General features: G+C 31.5%; 1 protein-coding gene and 1 pseudogene across 1 annotated transcript; one reads left to right on the top strand and one right to left on the bottom strand.

Annotated features, from left to right (window-relative positions):
• Nucleotides 1-4,897: 4,897 nt before the first annotated feature.
• LOC107887820 (protein SOB FIVE-LIKE 1) lies at nucleotides 4,898-5,350 on the top strand. The gene has a single exon (XM_016812045.2). It carries the CDS (start codon nucleotides 4,898-4,900, stop codon nucleotides 5,348-5,350), a length of 453 nt encoding a protein of 150 aa, XP_016667534.2.
• A 115-nt stretch (nucleotides 5,351-5,465) lies between these two features.
• On the bottom strand, nucleotides 5,466-13,206 carry LOC107942351 (protein argonaute 4-like; annotated as a pseudogene).
• Between the last annotated feature and the right edge of the window lie 4,428 nt (nucleotides 13,207-17,634).

Below are 17,634 nucleotides of genomic sequence, written 5' to 3'. Positions count from 1 at the left end.
TATTCAACGACAAAATTTAACAATAGGAATCAAGTAACATTTAATTCTTAAATTTGATAAATTTTTTCAACTTAATCCCTGAACTTTTTATGGTCCAGATTAATCTTAAAATTTGAAAACTTTTTAAATTTTTAATAATAGTATTTTAATTTGCTTGGGAAGATTAGATTCTAATTTTGTATATAATTTTTATTAGTAATAATTTATATATACAAAATTCTAAGTATAATAATTATTAATTCAATTTGAGTTTTAAATTTTTAAAATTTGAATATATATAAAAATTATTATTAAATATGAAATATTGAATATTGAATTTTTTTTCAATTTTTTACAATTATTAGTAATTTTTTATAATTCCAATACTTTTGAAGTCATCTAGAATAAATTTGGATAAATAATTGTCCAGATTCAAATGAATGTAGATAACCATATGTTTAGGTTCATTTCAGTGCAATTTTTATTAATTTAATTTTTATATTATTTTAAAATATATATATTAAAAAATTATTATTTTTTGATTATCATAACATGCCAACTAGCTATTTTCATTGACGGGAGAATTTAATTGATCAATTTTTTATCATTAAGAGTAAAATAGATTGCATTTTTTAAAATAAAAAAATTCTATTGATTTTTTTTTCTACTTATGGGCTTTTTGACCTTTTAAGTTTATCTAAATATTATCACAAATTTATCAAATTTAAATATTTCGTTATAATACAATTAGAAAGAAAATGTTTCCAGACTATCACAATTTTTTTAAAAAGAAATAATTAATACACATAGATGAATCATGCATCCTATGAAAAATAATTAATATATCCATTTTACGGTTAATGTTCAGTATTCGTGATTATTTCTTCTAATAATATTATTTTTATGGTTTGAACTTACATTTTTCTTTAATAATGTAATGTATCTTATTATTGCTTTCAACAATATTATTTCTAATGTTTAAATTTACATCTCTTTTTAAGAATATAATATGTCTTACTATTGCATCCAATATTTATTAATATATAAAATTATTTAATTTTATATTAAGTTGAGGTGGTACTAGCAATCGGGAATGGACGATTCATGGTTACTCTTGCCAATGGAACTTCAAAATTTTTGTTTAAGAGTGGAGTTATACAGTAACTTAATGTTTAAATCAGTGGGAAAAATTGCATTACCAGAAGTTGAGAAGATATATAATATAATTAGTGTTGAATTTGTGATGAGAGAAAATTACATGTAATTGAAGTTTGAGATGAAAGCTGAAAGCAGCACCATGACAACCATCTGAAAATAAAAAGGAAATAATTAAAGGGTCATTTCAATAGTGAATGCATGGAGTAAATTCTGGGAATTAGTTAACTGTCTGATCACACTAATTTCACCCAGTACTTACAAGTTATGGTATCCAGCCAATTCATCCATCCATCTAGTTCATTGATACAACTTGTTTAATCAGCACCAACTTTATCTGTTGAAAGTATAGCATTTGAGGGTTTATTCATTTAAAACAAAATAAACATCTAGTTTTTATTCACGAATACCCAAGTTGAGTCCTCCTCCATAACATACCAATTATATAAATTAAGAATAGGAAGCTTCGTTGAAGTTGAACCAAATGAAGTTCTATATATTATTATAAAGAAGTTGCCATACAAATACAATTTATTTCTCAGAATACACTTTGATACTTCAAATCTCAAGTTTACAAAAAAAAAAAAAGAATAAAACTGATTTTTTGTATAGATACTTAGCTCCCCAACTTCGGAAGAAAAATGTGTTTATAGATACCCAAATTCAAATTTTCTTACTTGTTCTAATCTATTTTAAATTCAACCACTCTTACTAATTAATATATATATATATATATTTGAAGCATTAGCAATGAAATTTTTTAACTCCACAAGTAAAATTAAAAGAATGTCATATATCACATTTATTTATTTTTCATTCCTTTAAACATAAATTGAAAACATTAGATGATTTCTTGACACACTTATGAAATTAAAAATATTTTATATATCAAATAATTATTTATATATATATTAAAATATTGACACAATTTTTGTGTATCTTGTTCAAATCTTATCATGTCTAAATTTTTATTAATTTTATTTCAATTTTTACATAAGAATAAGAATACTATCATAATAATATAACTTAATTTGTATATAGGGATATTTTAGCTATTTTTCATTTAAATCGTTATCGATTGACTTATGACACCAGCTCAATCAGATTTAAATAATACTAAATTTTGTTACACATACATTGTGGATTGAAAAGAAAATTTAATATTAAATTATATTTATAAAAAATTAAGTCATAAGTACCTCATAAAGTAATTAAGAATAATTTTTTTCTATGTCGGAGTTTAGTTTTAGATATTTTATTTTTTGTTTTTAATTTAAGTAAAACAGCACCATATCATTAAATTTATATTTAGTATAATATTTTTGATAAAAATGAAATGATACAGATACAGATATAGACATATAATGCTACATGTTGAGAGGACAGGCACAATCAAATTAGAGGACAGGAGCAGAAGCAGAGAAAGATATTAGGACATCTCAGTCTCAAATGGTCTCACTCGTAATTAAAACCTAAACTCCAGTTGGCTTCCCCTCTCTCTCGATATAGAACCCTAGTAAAAAGCCTGCTGAAGTATTAATGAGAGGATAAAAGAGACATGAAACTACGAAAAGTGTGAAAGGCAGGCTAAATTGGGGCAATGAAGAGATGATGTTTTTCAACTTCTCTAGCCTTTATTTAAAATACAAACAAAAAGTCTTATGTTCTTCTTCTTAGTTTTATTACACTGTGACCAAACTGTCTTTTGCATTTAAAGCATAACCCTTTTGAATTAATGGCAATTGCAGACAGAAGAAGTAAAGAAGATTTTGTGTATTAAAACTACATAACGTCAACAACCCTTGTCCTTTCAAATTCAAGAACCAAATTTTCAAAAAAAAAAAACACTTCTTTTTTTATTTATGCTTTTTACAAGATCAATTTCACTTTCCTTTTGCAGTTTCTAGCTGTCTTCTGCTGATTCAAAGTCAGAGAATTACTGGGTCTGTTGATTTCCAGGCACCGAGTAACATCGTCTTTATTATTATAGTTTTCTTACAGATGTATTCGTTTTTTTTTAAATATAATTAACCAGTAATATTTTGTTTTTGGAATAAAATAAGGGTTAATATTTGATGAAATATAATTTTATTCATTGTTAGTTAACTACACTATAATATATAATTATCACTATTAGTTATAATTTTTAAGTATAAATAAAATAGTATCACATTATTAAATTTTAAAGATAACAAAGTATTATTATACACTTACATATATTTAATATTTTCTCTAACTTAATTTAGCTTTAATTAAATTACTTAAAATAATTAATTTTTTAAATTATAAACAAACATTTTCTTCTTCTTTTACAATTTTTAATCATTTTGTTTTTTTCATTAAGTTAATATTTTTTATTTTTGTGCAACAGATTTAAAAAAATTAGTAATTTTGTGCTAGTTTTCTATGTCATTGACACATAATTTTGATAATTATTTTATCTTAAACCCCAAACCTTAAATTCGAACCCTAAACCTTAACCTTGAACCTTGAACCTTAAGGTTCAGGATTTGATTTGGTTTTAGGTTTAGTGTTTAAGATTTGAGTTTGGGATTCAAAGTTCAAGTTCAATAGTTTGGTCATTTAATTTTTTTTATTGATTTGGTCAACCTAAAATATAAATTGATCAAATTAATCACTCCATTGTCAAATTAGAAGACTAACAATGCATTTCTACCATAATCACTCTGAAATTAAGATACATTACTCGTCAATTACTTTAAATAGGAGTTGTTTTTATTTTGGTCACCTACAAATTTCTTCATATAAATATTCCGTTAGTTTTTCGTTACCATTTAATTGTGGAGTATTCAATTTTATCAATTTCGTTTTTAGGTGACCAAATTAAAAAAAAATATTTCAGCGATAATTTAGGAGGGTTAATATTTGATGGATTGAAGAATATATAATTTAATAAATTATTTTATAAGCACCTCGTTGATAGCTTACTTTTAAAAAATTCGAATAGGTCAGATAAAAAATTTTATTGGTATGAAACAATTTGATTTTTTTTCGAAAATTTTATTAAAAATATTAGTTTTTATGAAGTCTTTTTCACTAATTTAAAAAAAATATATGTTTATATTATAAAGAGCAATTATTCTCTTTACTGTCAGAGAAGTAAATTTTATATATTTAAGAAGATATCAAATATTCCTTTTAATTATTTTATTATGTTTTCTATTTCATCTTTAAAAACAACAGAGTTCATTATAATTTCACTTACTAAATTGTTTTATTCTATTTAATAATAAATAATATATAAACAAATCAAAATCAATTTTTTTTTAATTCCAAGAAAAAAATAAAACTCTAACAATAAGGCCTCTAATACAATTCGAACCCATTTTATACTTAAGCATCGGTCAAAACCAAAGCTAAAATTTGATTAAGCTGGGAGAAGTAGGATTTTGTATTTACAAAAAGAAAAGGTATAATTTAAATAAATTTTAATTCTTTGTTTCTGGACTATTATGATAATAAATGCTATATATGATGACGAATACAGATAATAAATATGATTAAGAAATAAAAAGCAAAATGAGGACATAACAACAGTAACATTGCATTAACAATGGTATTTAACCTGGCTTCCAGGTGTTGGAATTATCTAGTATATCCTAAGGCAATTAATATAGTTTGAGTGAGATGGGTTCTGTTGTTTTTATCTTCAAAGCTGCTTTCCTATATTTAACAACTCAAAACCTTTCATCATTTGCTTGATTCTTGTTTCTACTCCATTTTTATTCTTTACTCATATCATATGGAGCCTTCCAATATCTTCGGAGGCGCCGAAGAATGCCACAGCAGTGAATCAGGGTGGACAATGTACATTGGTGACGCCGCAGCCGACGATGACGGCGACGCAGGCACTGATGCTGACCACGACGACGACGATGATGATGGTGATCGTTTCGACGGTGCTGACGAAAGCCAAACAGATGCCAATCATGAAGCCGAAACTGATGACTCTATGGCCTCCGATGCTTCTTCTGGTCCAAGCCATCGTTTGGAGCAGGAGGTGGAGGGTGAGGAAGAGGGCCGCCATTGTTATTCAGACAAGAAAGCTAGGAAATCATCAGTGGGCAGCAAACAAAAGCCTGGAACGAAAAAGAAAGAAGACAAGGAAGAGATGAGGAGGTTGAAGACAAAAGAATCTAGCACTCAATCTCCAAGTGGTTCCAGGAAAAACATCTGGTTCGGTAAAAGAAAGTAGGCGGTTTTGTTCTTTCGTTTTCTCCATTTTTGTACCCTCGGCTCTCTCTTCTTTTGGTGGGTTTTGCAGGGAAAACAGTACCCTACGTATTAGCCTATGACCTATATAATGTAAGCTACAAGCTCTTGTTTCTGCTACACTGCTTAGCAAGCTTCCATTCATGAATTTTACATACCTGCATGCATTGTTTTAATATTTATATTAGGTAAAAGCCGCATTATTTCAATGTTTTTACGGAAAAATTTGCAAGCAATACACCAATGCAACCAAATCTTGTATCCACAAATACGATCAATATTGCTTTGGGTTCAAAAAGCAATTCAATTGAATCTTGTTAATTCAATATTTAATTTGCTCTGCAATACAATATAAAGGCATCAAAGATTCAAAATTACTAGGAAAGTTTTTTTTTTTTTTACAGGTACCCATGGATGATATTTTTATTTTAATTTAGCTCTGTTCAGAACTTAAATTTAATTATAAGTATTTATAAATATTAAGTGAACAAATCTATCTATCTAATAATAATATAACAATGGTACTATACTTTTGTGGATCCAACGGGGACACATTGCCATGCACGTGGGGTGAAGGGAATTTTAGTAAATTTAGTCAATTCAATGACGGCCAGGCCGGCCAACCTCTAATTGATAAATTGAAATCATTGTTTAAAGGACTAGTATACAATATTTTACATCAATTTTAACTTTAAAATGATTTTTCTCAAAACATATGGTATACATTAATGTAGATATTATTTTTAAAATTTTAATTTTGTTTTTCCAATATTTCGTATATTTATAGAAGTTATTGCTCGAATTATACATTTCAACACAAAGTGAAAATCAAGCCAAGCATTCAGATGAAACGACGCCGTAGTGCAACTCACTCATTGCATGGGCAGAACTCATGATCTCTTAAGGCACGCTTCCATATTTCGTTATATTTGAGTAATTATTTGTTGAAATACGAAATTTCGTATAATATTTAGGAGGATTTAATTTAAAAAATACTGAGTTGAATTTCAACCATCAAAGACTGGAGTTAAACCTAATCTAACCTATTTTTCAATTTTATAATATATGATTTTTGTATAAAATTATATTAAAATTAAATCTATAATATCTATACGAGTTTGAAGAAATTTTTAAATCGAGGAGAATATTTTTTTCTATCATATTATTACATTCACGTATAGTTATAATTTAATTTAATTTAAAATATTTGTTATTAAAATTTAAAATAATTGACACATGAATAAGATAATAATTAAAGTAATTTAAATTATAAAAGAAACAAACTTAAATCTATTTTTCACGTAATTTATGATATTGATTTTATATTAATAAACTATAAAATATGAAAACAGTTAAACAGAAAATGAGTGAAATACATATATTAAAAATTAAGAATTTAAATATGTACCATATTAAAAATACAAGAACCAATTTCACGTGGAATATTTTTTGGCACAATAATTTATTTGGTCCTTTTACAAAAAAAATCAATTTATTCATTCATTTAATTTTTCGTCTCTTTTAGCTATTAAACTCTCATTATTTATCATATTACCCAAAATTGATGGAAAAGTTAACTTATTGATGGAAAAGTTAACTTACTGATGTGGCATACACATGGATACCACGTCAATAATTAATTAATTTTAAAATTTTTAAAAATTTAAAAATTTAAAAATTTAAAATAATTAAAAAGTATAAATATTTTAATATTTTAAATTTTTAAAAATTTATTGTTAACGTAGTGGATTGCCACATTAGCAAAGTTAGCAAATGTTTACTTTTTCATCCATTTTGGAGTGATTTGACAAAAAAGGCAAGTTTAAGAACTAAAAGAGATGAAAAAGTAAATGAAAGACTAAAATGACATTGTTTATAAAGTTGGAGAGTTAAATAAATCATTATGCCTATTCTTTTTGCCAATAGTTAAGCCATCCATAAGAGGGTTGGGACATCACTATCATTTTATGGTTGGAACTTAGGGTGTGTTTGTTTCATAAAAAAAGTCATTTTTTGGAAAAAAATCCCTTGATAAGTAATTTTATTTTTATATAAAAATTAACTTCAATCAAACCTAATATTATTATATTAATAAATTTTAAATTTTAATTTTAAAAACAGTTAATGTAATATCCTAAAATTCAAGGGTTAGTACAATCGAGTTTGTGAATAGAGAGAAAGAGTGTGTGTGTGGTCATGCCTTAATTTTTGAAATTATCTATGCATTTCTAAAAAATAAATGAGGTATTGGTTTGTTGGTTAAGTGTTAATGAAATGTTTATTGAAACCTAAGTTCAAATCCTTTCTCTTTCACTGTTTTTATTATTTTGCAAATTTTGCCTTAAACCTTAGTTTGTGACATGTCTTATTTTTTAAAATAAATATTTCAAAATTATATTAAAAATGAGTTATTGGTTTGATGGTTAAACATTAGTGAATTTATTCTTGAGGTCCTATCTTCAATTCCATTCCCATGCAAATAATTTAATTTTTTGACAAAAACCCCTTATTTTAATGTGTGGGCCATCCAAGCCTAGTTAGCCTAGGTATAAATATTAATTTTTCAATAATAATCAGCCTTTAATCTTCCTCCTAATTGCCCTACCCGTTCCTCTCCTTCTCTTTGATTTTAACTTTTTCTTTCATTTCCTCCATTGTTGTCGTCGCCTACACCTAGTTTTATTATCTCTTTCTTTTTTTTTTCTTTTTGCCACAAGATTTGTTAACATATTCACCACCATATTGCTGTCATTTTTCCTCATTAAAATCAGCCCCAAATCTAAAATCTTGAACTCCAAGATCAATCTCGAACATTGCCAAGAAAGTGTTGTCAAACCATTTTTAAATTGAGTTTTGGAAAATGGGAATCGACTTTAAGAAAAACGAAAACGGGAGTCGCCACCAATCTTTCTAGGTGTGATTGGATCACCTTATAAAATGTTTTGTTTTAAAACATTAATTTTGGTCTACGAAAGTCGAGAAAATGGATTCGAGAGTCGGTTACGTACGAGGAAGGGTTAGCACCCTCGTAACGCCCAAAAATTGGTACCTAATTGATTATCAAGTGTCTTTAATGTCGGAAATTTGAAAGTTTTAAGATGCAAGCCTCTTTTAATTAGAATGTCTTAATTTTGAAAATTAAGGCTCACTTATTTTAAACGAGTCAAAACATCACATCCAGTAAGTTAGGACGTAACATTTTAAAACCTTCGAAACTAAACTCGTCTTTCAAAAATTTCTATCTCGAAACAACAAAACGCCATATCCAGTAAGTTAGGACACTATGTTTTGAAATCTTGAAATAATTGTTTAAGTTTTGAAAACTCAAAATCACTTAGAAGGGTGCTTGACTATTCGAATTCAACGAGAAAAGTCGCAACCCAGTAAGTTAGGGCACTACCTTTCTCAAAGTTTCCAAACATCAAGCATTGCCTTTTATTTTTTTTAAAAAAAACCTTGGAATATTATTTTAAATGACGTTTTAGGATGACATATTAATGCATAATGAAGCATAGATGTACAAAATATTCTAACATTTTCATACAAACATAAATAATATCATTAAGACAAAACTAAATAACATGAACATACGTTTAATGAAAAAAATCATACTAGAGTAAATATAAGATAATAAACAAATAAAAACATGAGTAAACTAAAAGAAAAACATAATACATGCAAAAAGTATACAACAATATATATCATAAAATAGCACATAAAAGAATAATTAAACATAGCATATAAAAAAAATGAAACTATGCACAAATAAGATAAATGACATACATTAAAAAATGAATAAATAGAACATTTACAAATTATAAAAATATAATGCAATAGTTCAAAATACATGAAATGATAATATAATATATATACATGCATAGAAAATATATATTTGAAAATAAACTATATAAAAAGGTTAAATATTATAATATATAAAATACATAATCAAATGTATAAAAGATAGGGATAAATATACATATTTGAAAAATGAAGAAATTAAAATAAAAAAGGTTGAAAAACTAAGATAGACGAAGAATAAAATAAGAACAAACCACAGAGAGTAAGAACGCAAGAGGGAGAGAAATTTGAGTGAATGCTCTTCAAGAATTCTTATTGCTTCCCAAAACTCAAGTGTTTTACAATGAAGGGAGAGGCCTCTATTTATAGTTGAGCCTCCCCAAATCCAACGGTACAGATCAATTACATCAACGGTTAAGATTAAATGATATCTACAAATTAAATCTCCAAGATTACAAGATCATATCTAAGATTGCATATCCTTAAAGATTATATTTCCATATGAGTCAAGCTCATAGATGGACCTTCAATCTTTTCAAGTAATGGACCATTTCGATTGGGCCAAATTATATGTTTGTAATTTTGTACTGGACTTGGACTTTTTTTTTTGAAATTATTTCTGGGCCCGGGCAAAATTGAGTGTCTACAGCTGCCACTCTTTGCTCATTGCTGTGTAACAGGAATAGAGCAAAGACTATAAAAGGACCAATTTTGCCCAGGCTCACCGAGTCTTGAGTTTTTGATCCTTGATCTTCTTTAAATGGCCTCTTGACGGCTTCAATCTGCTTCACTGCAACTTAGGAAGGCGATATCTGCTATCTTTAATCTGCTCCCCGTCTAATACAGAGACACCAAATCTGTTATCTTCGATCTGTTTTCTGACAATACAGAGATGCCAAATCATCTTAGATTTGCTTCATCGTAAGCACGAGAAAACCAAATCAACTATGTCTTCAATTTGCTCCTTGTAAGCACAAGGATACCAAACCATCTTGGATCTGCTTCAGTCTAATCATCTGAAGGTTAGATCTGCTATGTGTTTTCCCTCCGTCGAATATGGAGACGCCAAACTTCGATTTGTTCTCTGACAATACAGAGATGCCAAATCATCTTAGATTTGTTTCATCGTAAGCACGTGAAAGCCAAATCAGCTATGTCTTCGATTTGTTCCTTGTAAGCACAAGAATGCCAAATCATCTTGGATCTACTTTAGTATAAACATCTGAAGATTAGATCTGCTATGTGTCTGCTCTCCGTCGAATATGGAGACGCAAAACTTCGATTTGTTCTCTGACAATACAGAGATGCCAAATCATCTTAGATTTGTTTCATCGTAAGTACGTGAAAGCCAAATCAGCTATGTCTTCGATTTGTTCCTTGTAAGCACAAGGATGCCAAATCACCTTGGATCTGTTTCAGTATAAACATATGAAGGCCAGATCTGCTATGTGTCTGCTCTCCGTCGAATATGGAGACGCCAAACTTCGATTTGTTCTCTGACAATACAAAGATGCCAAATCATCTTAGATTTGCTTCAGCGTAAACCGTGAAAGCCAAATCAGCTATGTCTTCGATTTGTTCCTTGTAAGCACAAGAATGCCAAATCTGCTATCTTCAACTTGTTCCCTATAAACACAGGGATGCCATGCTGAAATCTTCGATCTGCTTTACTGTAAGCACAGGAATGTTAGATCTGCTATCTTCGATTTGTTCCCTATAAACACAGGGATGCCATGCTGAAATCTTTGATCTGCTATCTTCGATTTGTTCTCTATAAACACAGGGATGCTAAATCTTGTTTCTTTGATCTACATTGCCCCATAAAAGACATAACCTGTAGAATGTATATGAGTTCATGTCTAATAATTAGGATGCTATGATCGAAGTGAGTCAAATTCTCCTAATGCAAAATGTTATGAATATGACCCCTATTTCGGACGTCATCACTTATTCCCTCATCGAAGTTTTATCTTGATGAATCAACTTAGTCCTATTGTACCATTCTCCAAATGTTGTGACCCGCTGGAGATGTTTATGGAATGATCTTTTCTTAAGATCAATATTGCTTAAAACGTCCAACCACCTTTTAGACTGAAGAAGAAATTTCCCCAGTACATCCGACCCTCAAATATGGAAATTCTTTAAACAATTGTCTTGTTTCATTTTCTTGTATTATGTAGAAATTTCCAGAGTAATATGCAAAACTTCGTTTGTAAAGATATTTAGTTCATCTATCATTATTTTAATGCAACATACTTTAAGGATAATGGAAGATGAATTTAATCTTGAGAATTATTAGATTTGAATAAATTTGTCAAAAATACAAAGGAAATTAATCTGAAAGCCTATCTTTGAGAAGAAAAAGAATCTAAAGATAGCAAATAGGACAAAAGTTAGATGCTCTAGATATCGCCGCTTGAGCGTTTATATGCCAGCTCCATGAAGACTTTCTTGAATTCAACATGTGTTTAAAAGATCCAAAGTACTTTGTTGATGCCCCGATATGCAACGCGCTTCACTCTTTGTTGAATCAGATATAGCAAGATTATCGTGTGCTCTTTAAAATTTGAGCTGCCCTTTCGGGTTTTCAACTCAAAACCCCTTTGGTCTCAATGCGCCCTTTGCGGGTTTTTACATTGGCCTCTCCCTTTTTCTTTTTTATTTTTCTCTTTTTTCTTTTTTATTTTTTCTCTTTTCTTTTTCTTTTTTTTCCTTTTTTTTTTGAAGTAGAAGTCCCAAAGTGCCCTTTGCGGGTTTTCACCTTGGCTTCCCTTCTCCTTCAGACAAAGTATTCCTTGACCGAGTCCGAATTCACTGGATCAGATAAATTCTTCCTATCCATTTCTTGTCAAAATCAGTGTACCTCTAGAAAAAGCCCTCTTCGCAACATATGGCCCTTCCCAATTCGACATCCTTTTGCATGGGAAGGATCTCTTTCAGCACAAGGTTTCCTTTATGAAATTCTTTTGGACGAACCTTCTTTGTCATAAGTCTGTGTCATCCATTCTTGGTATATTTGCTTAGGATGAATACTTTCAAGTTAAATTTACTAGAGGTATTCAATTCTTGACTCCATCAAAGCTTGGAAGAAAAATCTTGATTCATAAACCCATGAGAAAGGGATTGGCCCAGTAGTAGTCCTGGTTGTTGTTTGTCAAACCCTCCAAAAAGATGGTTCAATGATTCCCAGCAGACAAGAATGAAGTTGCTGACTTTATCCTTCAACCTGGAAAGCTGAGGTACAGGGATTACTTCCGGAACATACATCCCACCATGACTCGATGATGTTTCTGAAGCATCCCTAATCTTCATAAATTGCCCCCAACTATGAAGTTGCCAAATGAGCGTAGCAAATAGGAGCCACAACAAATATGGCTGTGGTGCTCCTTTGATACATATAGGATAGAGAATGAACAAACTCTTGTAGATCATCAGCCGAAAACCCAGCCTGGTCTAAGAGAACATGATAGTGGGTTTGCCTCGTGATTCTAATCATTCCAGCATGGGTACCAAGGTAAAAATCATTGTTCTTTGGATGGCATACTTTGTTGTCAATGACAATACCATGTAGCACATTTTCAGGAGATCCCTGTTGAAAAAAACTTGGTATGATGGTTTTTCGTACAACAACAACCACAATCTTTAGGGTTCCACTTCTCGTCAAGGAACTTGCAAGCCTCAATAACTTGATCAAAACTTGATTGAATTGAGACTCGCTAACCTCATCCCTGAAAATAATGATTTGATCAGGCTTTCTCTTCCCTGAACTTGAATAGAAGTCTAAGAGAGCTTCCTTCATGATACCGTCATCCACTTTGTCAGAAACTTGTTTTGAAGAAAGAATCTATCATTTTAAGTTTCAGAGACTGTGTACGACCTGATGCCCCTGGAAATCAATGGCCAACGCTTGGAGCTAACCATCACAGCTATTGATGGCATATCAGACTGCTCAGGAGAGCCAAACAATGCACCCATTCCAAGGATGATGGCTGAAACCTTTAAAACAACTGGAATTAAAGGTGTTTGCCCCAGCGTAAGCATAGAGAGTAAGAGGTAGTTTCTTATGCCAATTTTTACCAGTCTCGGTCATCTTTTGTAATTTATTTTTTCTTCTTTTTCTTTTCTTTTGGCAACCTTTGTTGTACTGTGGTATGACGTCTTATCTTTGAAAAGACTGCAAACTTTTGGCATTATGCAGTTAGATATGATCTTCTTCTTTTTTTTTTTGAAATGTGTAACACCCCGAATTTGGGCCTAGAAGTATTGGGCCTTGAGTGTGGGTTTGTAAGGAGGTTTTATATAGGTATTTAATTGTGCAATGAAATGACACAATTAAATGTCTGCTTTGGTGGTTAATGGCCCTGAGAAGTGTTAGAGAAATTTTGGGTTCAAACTTGGGCTTTAGCAAAAAATTTGGTATTAAGTGAAAAAAACCTGGATGCTTGATGAGGGTTTTTAAATTATTGTGTTCAATAAAGGACACAAGGAAGCTTGTAGTCTAGTGGTTGTGGCGTCATTAAGGTTGTATGGGAGCCTGGGTTTAAGCCTTGGCTATTGCAATTTATTTTGGGTTTTTTTTAAGGAACTTGGACTTTGGCCTTTAGACCTTATTATTAATTGGGGATAAAATATGACACAAAAAGCCTTGTGGCTTAGTGGCAAGTAGTGTGAGGAGCATCTGAGGAGCATCAGGTGTGTATTTCTCACTACTCTAGCTGTAGGATGGCTACTTCGGGCCGAAAGGGGCCATGTGGGCCCAATGGGCCTATAGGCCCAATTGGATAAGTTGTTTGATTGTGTAGTAAATATTGGGCTAGGCTAGGTGAATCTAATATCTGTGGCTAGATTTGGGCTAAAAGGGCCACACGAGCGTGTGGGCCTATTTGGGCTGAGAATAGGCTTTAGGCCCATTCGTATTGTTATCCCTGTTTAGAATACTTTAGTTTACTAAAATTACCGAAATACCCTTAGTTTGTAAAAATACTGAAATACCCTCGATTTGTAAAATTACTAAAATACCTTCGACTTGTAAAATTACCAAAGTACCCCCGATTTACAAAATTACCGTTTTACCCTCGATTTACAGAATTACTATTTTACCCTTGATTTACAGAATTACTATTTTACCCTCGATTTACAAAATTACTAAAATACCATTGGTTTGTAAAATTACCAAAATACCCTTAGTTTGTAAAATTACCAAAATACCCCTAGTTTGTAAAATTACCAAAATACCCTTGGTTTGTGAAATTACCGAAATACCCTCAATTTGTAAAATTACCAAAATACCCCTAATTTACAAAGTTACAGAAATACCCTTGACTTTCTAAAAATTATAGAAATACCATTGGTTTACAAAATTTACTGAAATACCCTTGGTTTGTAGATTTACCAAAACACCCTTGTTGGGTGAAGTGACTAAAATACCCCTATTAGGTAAAAAGACCGTAAAGCCCCTGTAGGGTAAAGTGACCGTAATACCCCTGTATGGTAAAATGACGAATATGCCCTTATGTTCCGTATGACTGATGTGCTTAGGATTTACATATATTGATACTGGAATAGTTGAGTTTGAGTGACAGATGGTGGTTATCGTAGGTGATTGATTATGGAAACGTTTCAACTTCAACCCGTAACAAGTGTGTACTAACCCTCGTAATAGCTTAGATTAATATTTGCTGGAAAGCCGAAAGCTTCATATTTTAGTGATTCGGGAATTAATATTTAGATATATTTTCTACGCACGTTTAAGTTGGATTCACAACGGATATGGGGCAGGAAGGTATTTGGAACGTTCTTCAACGAGTAGATCTCTTGGTAAGTATTCGAACCTTCTTTCCATTTGTATCTTGTGGTTTAAGAAAAGCTGAAAACCCCTCTGTCGACTAACGCTAAAAGGGTTTTTGGTGTTATTTGGTTTGTTGGTGCTAGTGAGGATTAAAGGCTACCGATCGAGGAGTGTGTGAAAAGCTTGGATCATCGGAGTGACTAAATCTAGTCATCAACTCCGGCAAAGGTATGAACCCAAGGGCCATTGTGGATGGTGGCCGAATGTGTAAGTGATGATAATAGGTAGTTTTCGATTTGGTTTAATATTAACATGGTCTAATCTCTAAGTGGTTGATTATAGGAGAAATCGCATAGGAGATCTCGTCAAGGAATATCACAAATCAGGTGTGTAACGAGCCCTTTTTCATAGCTTAAAGTGATAAATGCCGAAAAGCCGAAATGCCGAAATTCTGGCATTTCAAGGACTCGTGAGCAAGTGAACGCTCATTAGTTAGTTAGATTCATTGAGATGATGATCAGGAACATTGGAAACGGTAATAACGTGATTTTTTGTAACACCCCGAACCCGAGACCGTCGCCGGAGTCGAACACCAGGTGTTAACAGACTTCAAACCACTTATTTGACATTTCCCAGACAAGCTGCCAATCTGCGTACTAGTCGCTTTGAAAATCATATCTTGAGTTCTGAAACTCGAAATCCAGTTCCGTAAATTTTCCCTGGAACTAGACTCATATACCTATATGTTAGAATTTTTGTAGAATTTTTGGTCAGGCCAATTAGTACAGTTTATTAGTCAAAGTCTCCCATGTTACAGGGATCGACTACACTGACCTTTGCGCATTACGACTTGGATATCTCCCTGCACAGAGCTTCAATACCGATTCCGTTTGTTTCTATAGAAACTAGACTCAGAGAGGAATCTGTACATATATGGCATGACTCCTAATTATCTCTGGTTAATTTATAATGAATTTCCAAAGTCGGAACAGGGAATCCAGAAACCGTTCTGGCCCTGTCTCACGAGAACCTGAATATCTCTTAACATACTGTCCATATAATCATTTCGTTACTTCTATATGAAATAGACTCATCAAGCTTCGATTGCATAATTTATTCATTAATTAATTCCACTCCTACTATTTTTAGTGATTTTTCAATCTCACGTCACTGCTGCTGCCAGCATCTGTTACGAAAGCAACTATGCCTATTTCGTGATTTCTCCTTGATCTAACTAGTAATTCATCATACATATCACCAATTATGATCATGACTAGCCATGCCAAAGGCTAATCATTGTCAAACATCTCCCTACTACACTATTGCCATATCATGAATTTTAACACCAAAAATAATCAACCATGACATATGGCATAAAAAAAGTCGAATTATCAAGACTTTCGACCTAACGTTATGAAACCAAACCCAACCGAACATTTATACCATTTTCGCATGGCTAAAAGTTTACATACCAAAGTTCAAACACAACATAATAGCCTATACATGCCGAAATGTTCTCCTAAGCCGACTAAGAAGAAAGTACCCAAAACTTGCTAGCCAGTGTGATGACTCCAATGACGGCCCGATCACGCAAAAAGAGACGAGTCCAAGAAACCTAAAATAGGTGACAAGGAAACACCGAGTGAGTATATAACTCAGTAAGTCATAAGCAATGCACTACCATCCATTAATAACATTATCACAAGAGGAAGCAAAATGGAACGAGGCTAGTTACTCCATCCATACCGAACCATACCATAGTTCCTCAAACCTATCGGTTCAATCTCATACCAAGTCATGCATTCACATTCCATATACTAATCAATAGGATATTCGAGGCATTTTCATACATCATTTTATTTTCGTTACAATCATACAACTAAACGACCTTTCACCTATTCCACGATAAATCTTATGTACGTGACTTCAATTATAATTGTCACATAGGTTCAAACTTACCAAGCTCAACTTCAAATATAAACATAACGCCTATTAGTCACGAACTCAAGGTACTTACCCGATCCGCTGTCCGTGATCGACTCAATAATGTCGCACACTTAGTGTTCATAATGATTCAAAAGTATATATTAAGTCCGCACACTCAGTGCTATATAATCAACTCGCACACTTAGTGCTATATAATCAAACTCGCACACTTAGTGCTACATAATCAAGCTCGCACACTTAGTGCTACATAATCAAACTCGCACACTTAGTGCTGTACAATTTAAACCCGCACACTTAGCGCCAATCTCATGATCATAAATGTTTATACCTGCACTCTTAGTGCCGAGATCAACAACTCAATACATCTCACCTCTTTTCTCTTCATCCAACACTTTCATCACCACATACATACATGTATATATATATTTATCATTCCATTCAGCATCATTACATAGACGTTATGATCATTTAAATTAATACAAACTATATGCTTAATGACTTACTTTGTGTTGGGTAGGACGGTTCCAACTCGGCTACTCGATGATCTTTTCTTTGCCTTTGCTTGATTCTCCTCCTTTAACTCCTTGAGCTTAATCAATAAATCAACTAGTTTAACCATCTTGCTAAACATTCATAATCCAGTTACACATGCATATGTATGTTTGTATATTCAGCAACCATCCTCACTAATTACCCATTTAGTCGATTATACACATAATTAAAGGTAACATCAC

Source organism: Gossypium hirsutum, chromosome A03 (assembly GCF_007990345.1).
Source record: "Gossypium hirsutum isolate 1008001.06 chromosome A03, Gossypium_hirsutum_v2.1, whole genome shotgun sequence".
In the NCBI taxonomy this organism is placed as follows: domain Eukaryota; kingdom Viridiplantae; phylum Streptophyta; class Magnoliopsida; order Malvales; family Malvaceae; genus Gossypium; species Gossypium hirsutum.
Note: the sequence above shows the minus strand (reverse complement) of the source record. Positions and strands in the feature narration are given on the sequence as shown.

Coding starts and splice junctions, on each gene's coding strand:
- LOC107887820 (XM_016812045.2), top strand. CDS start 4,898: ATGGAGCCTTCCAATATCTTCGGAGGCGCCGAAGAATGCCACAGCAGT.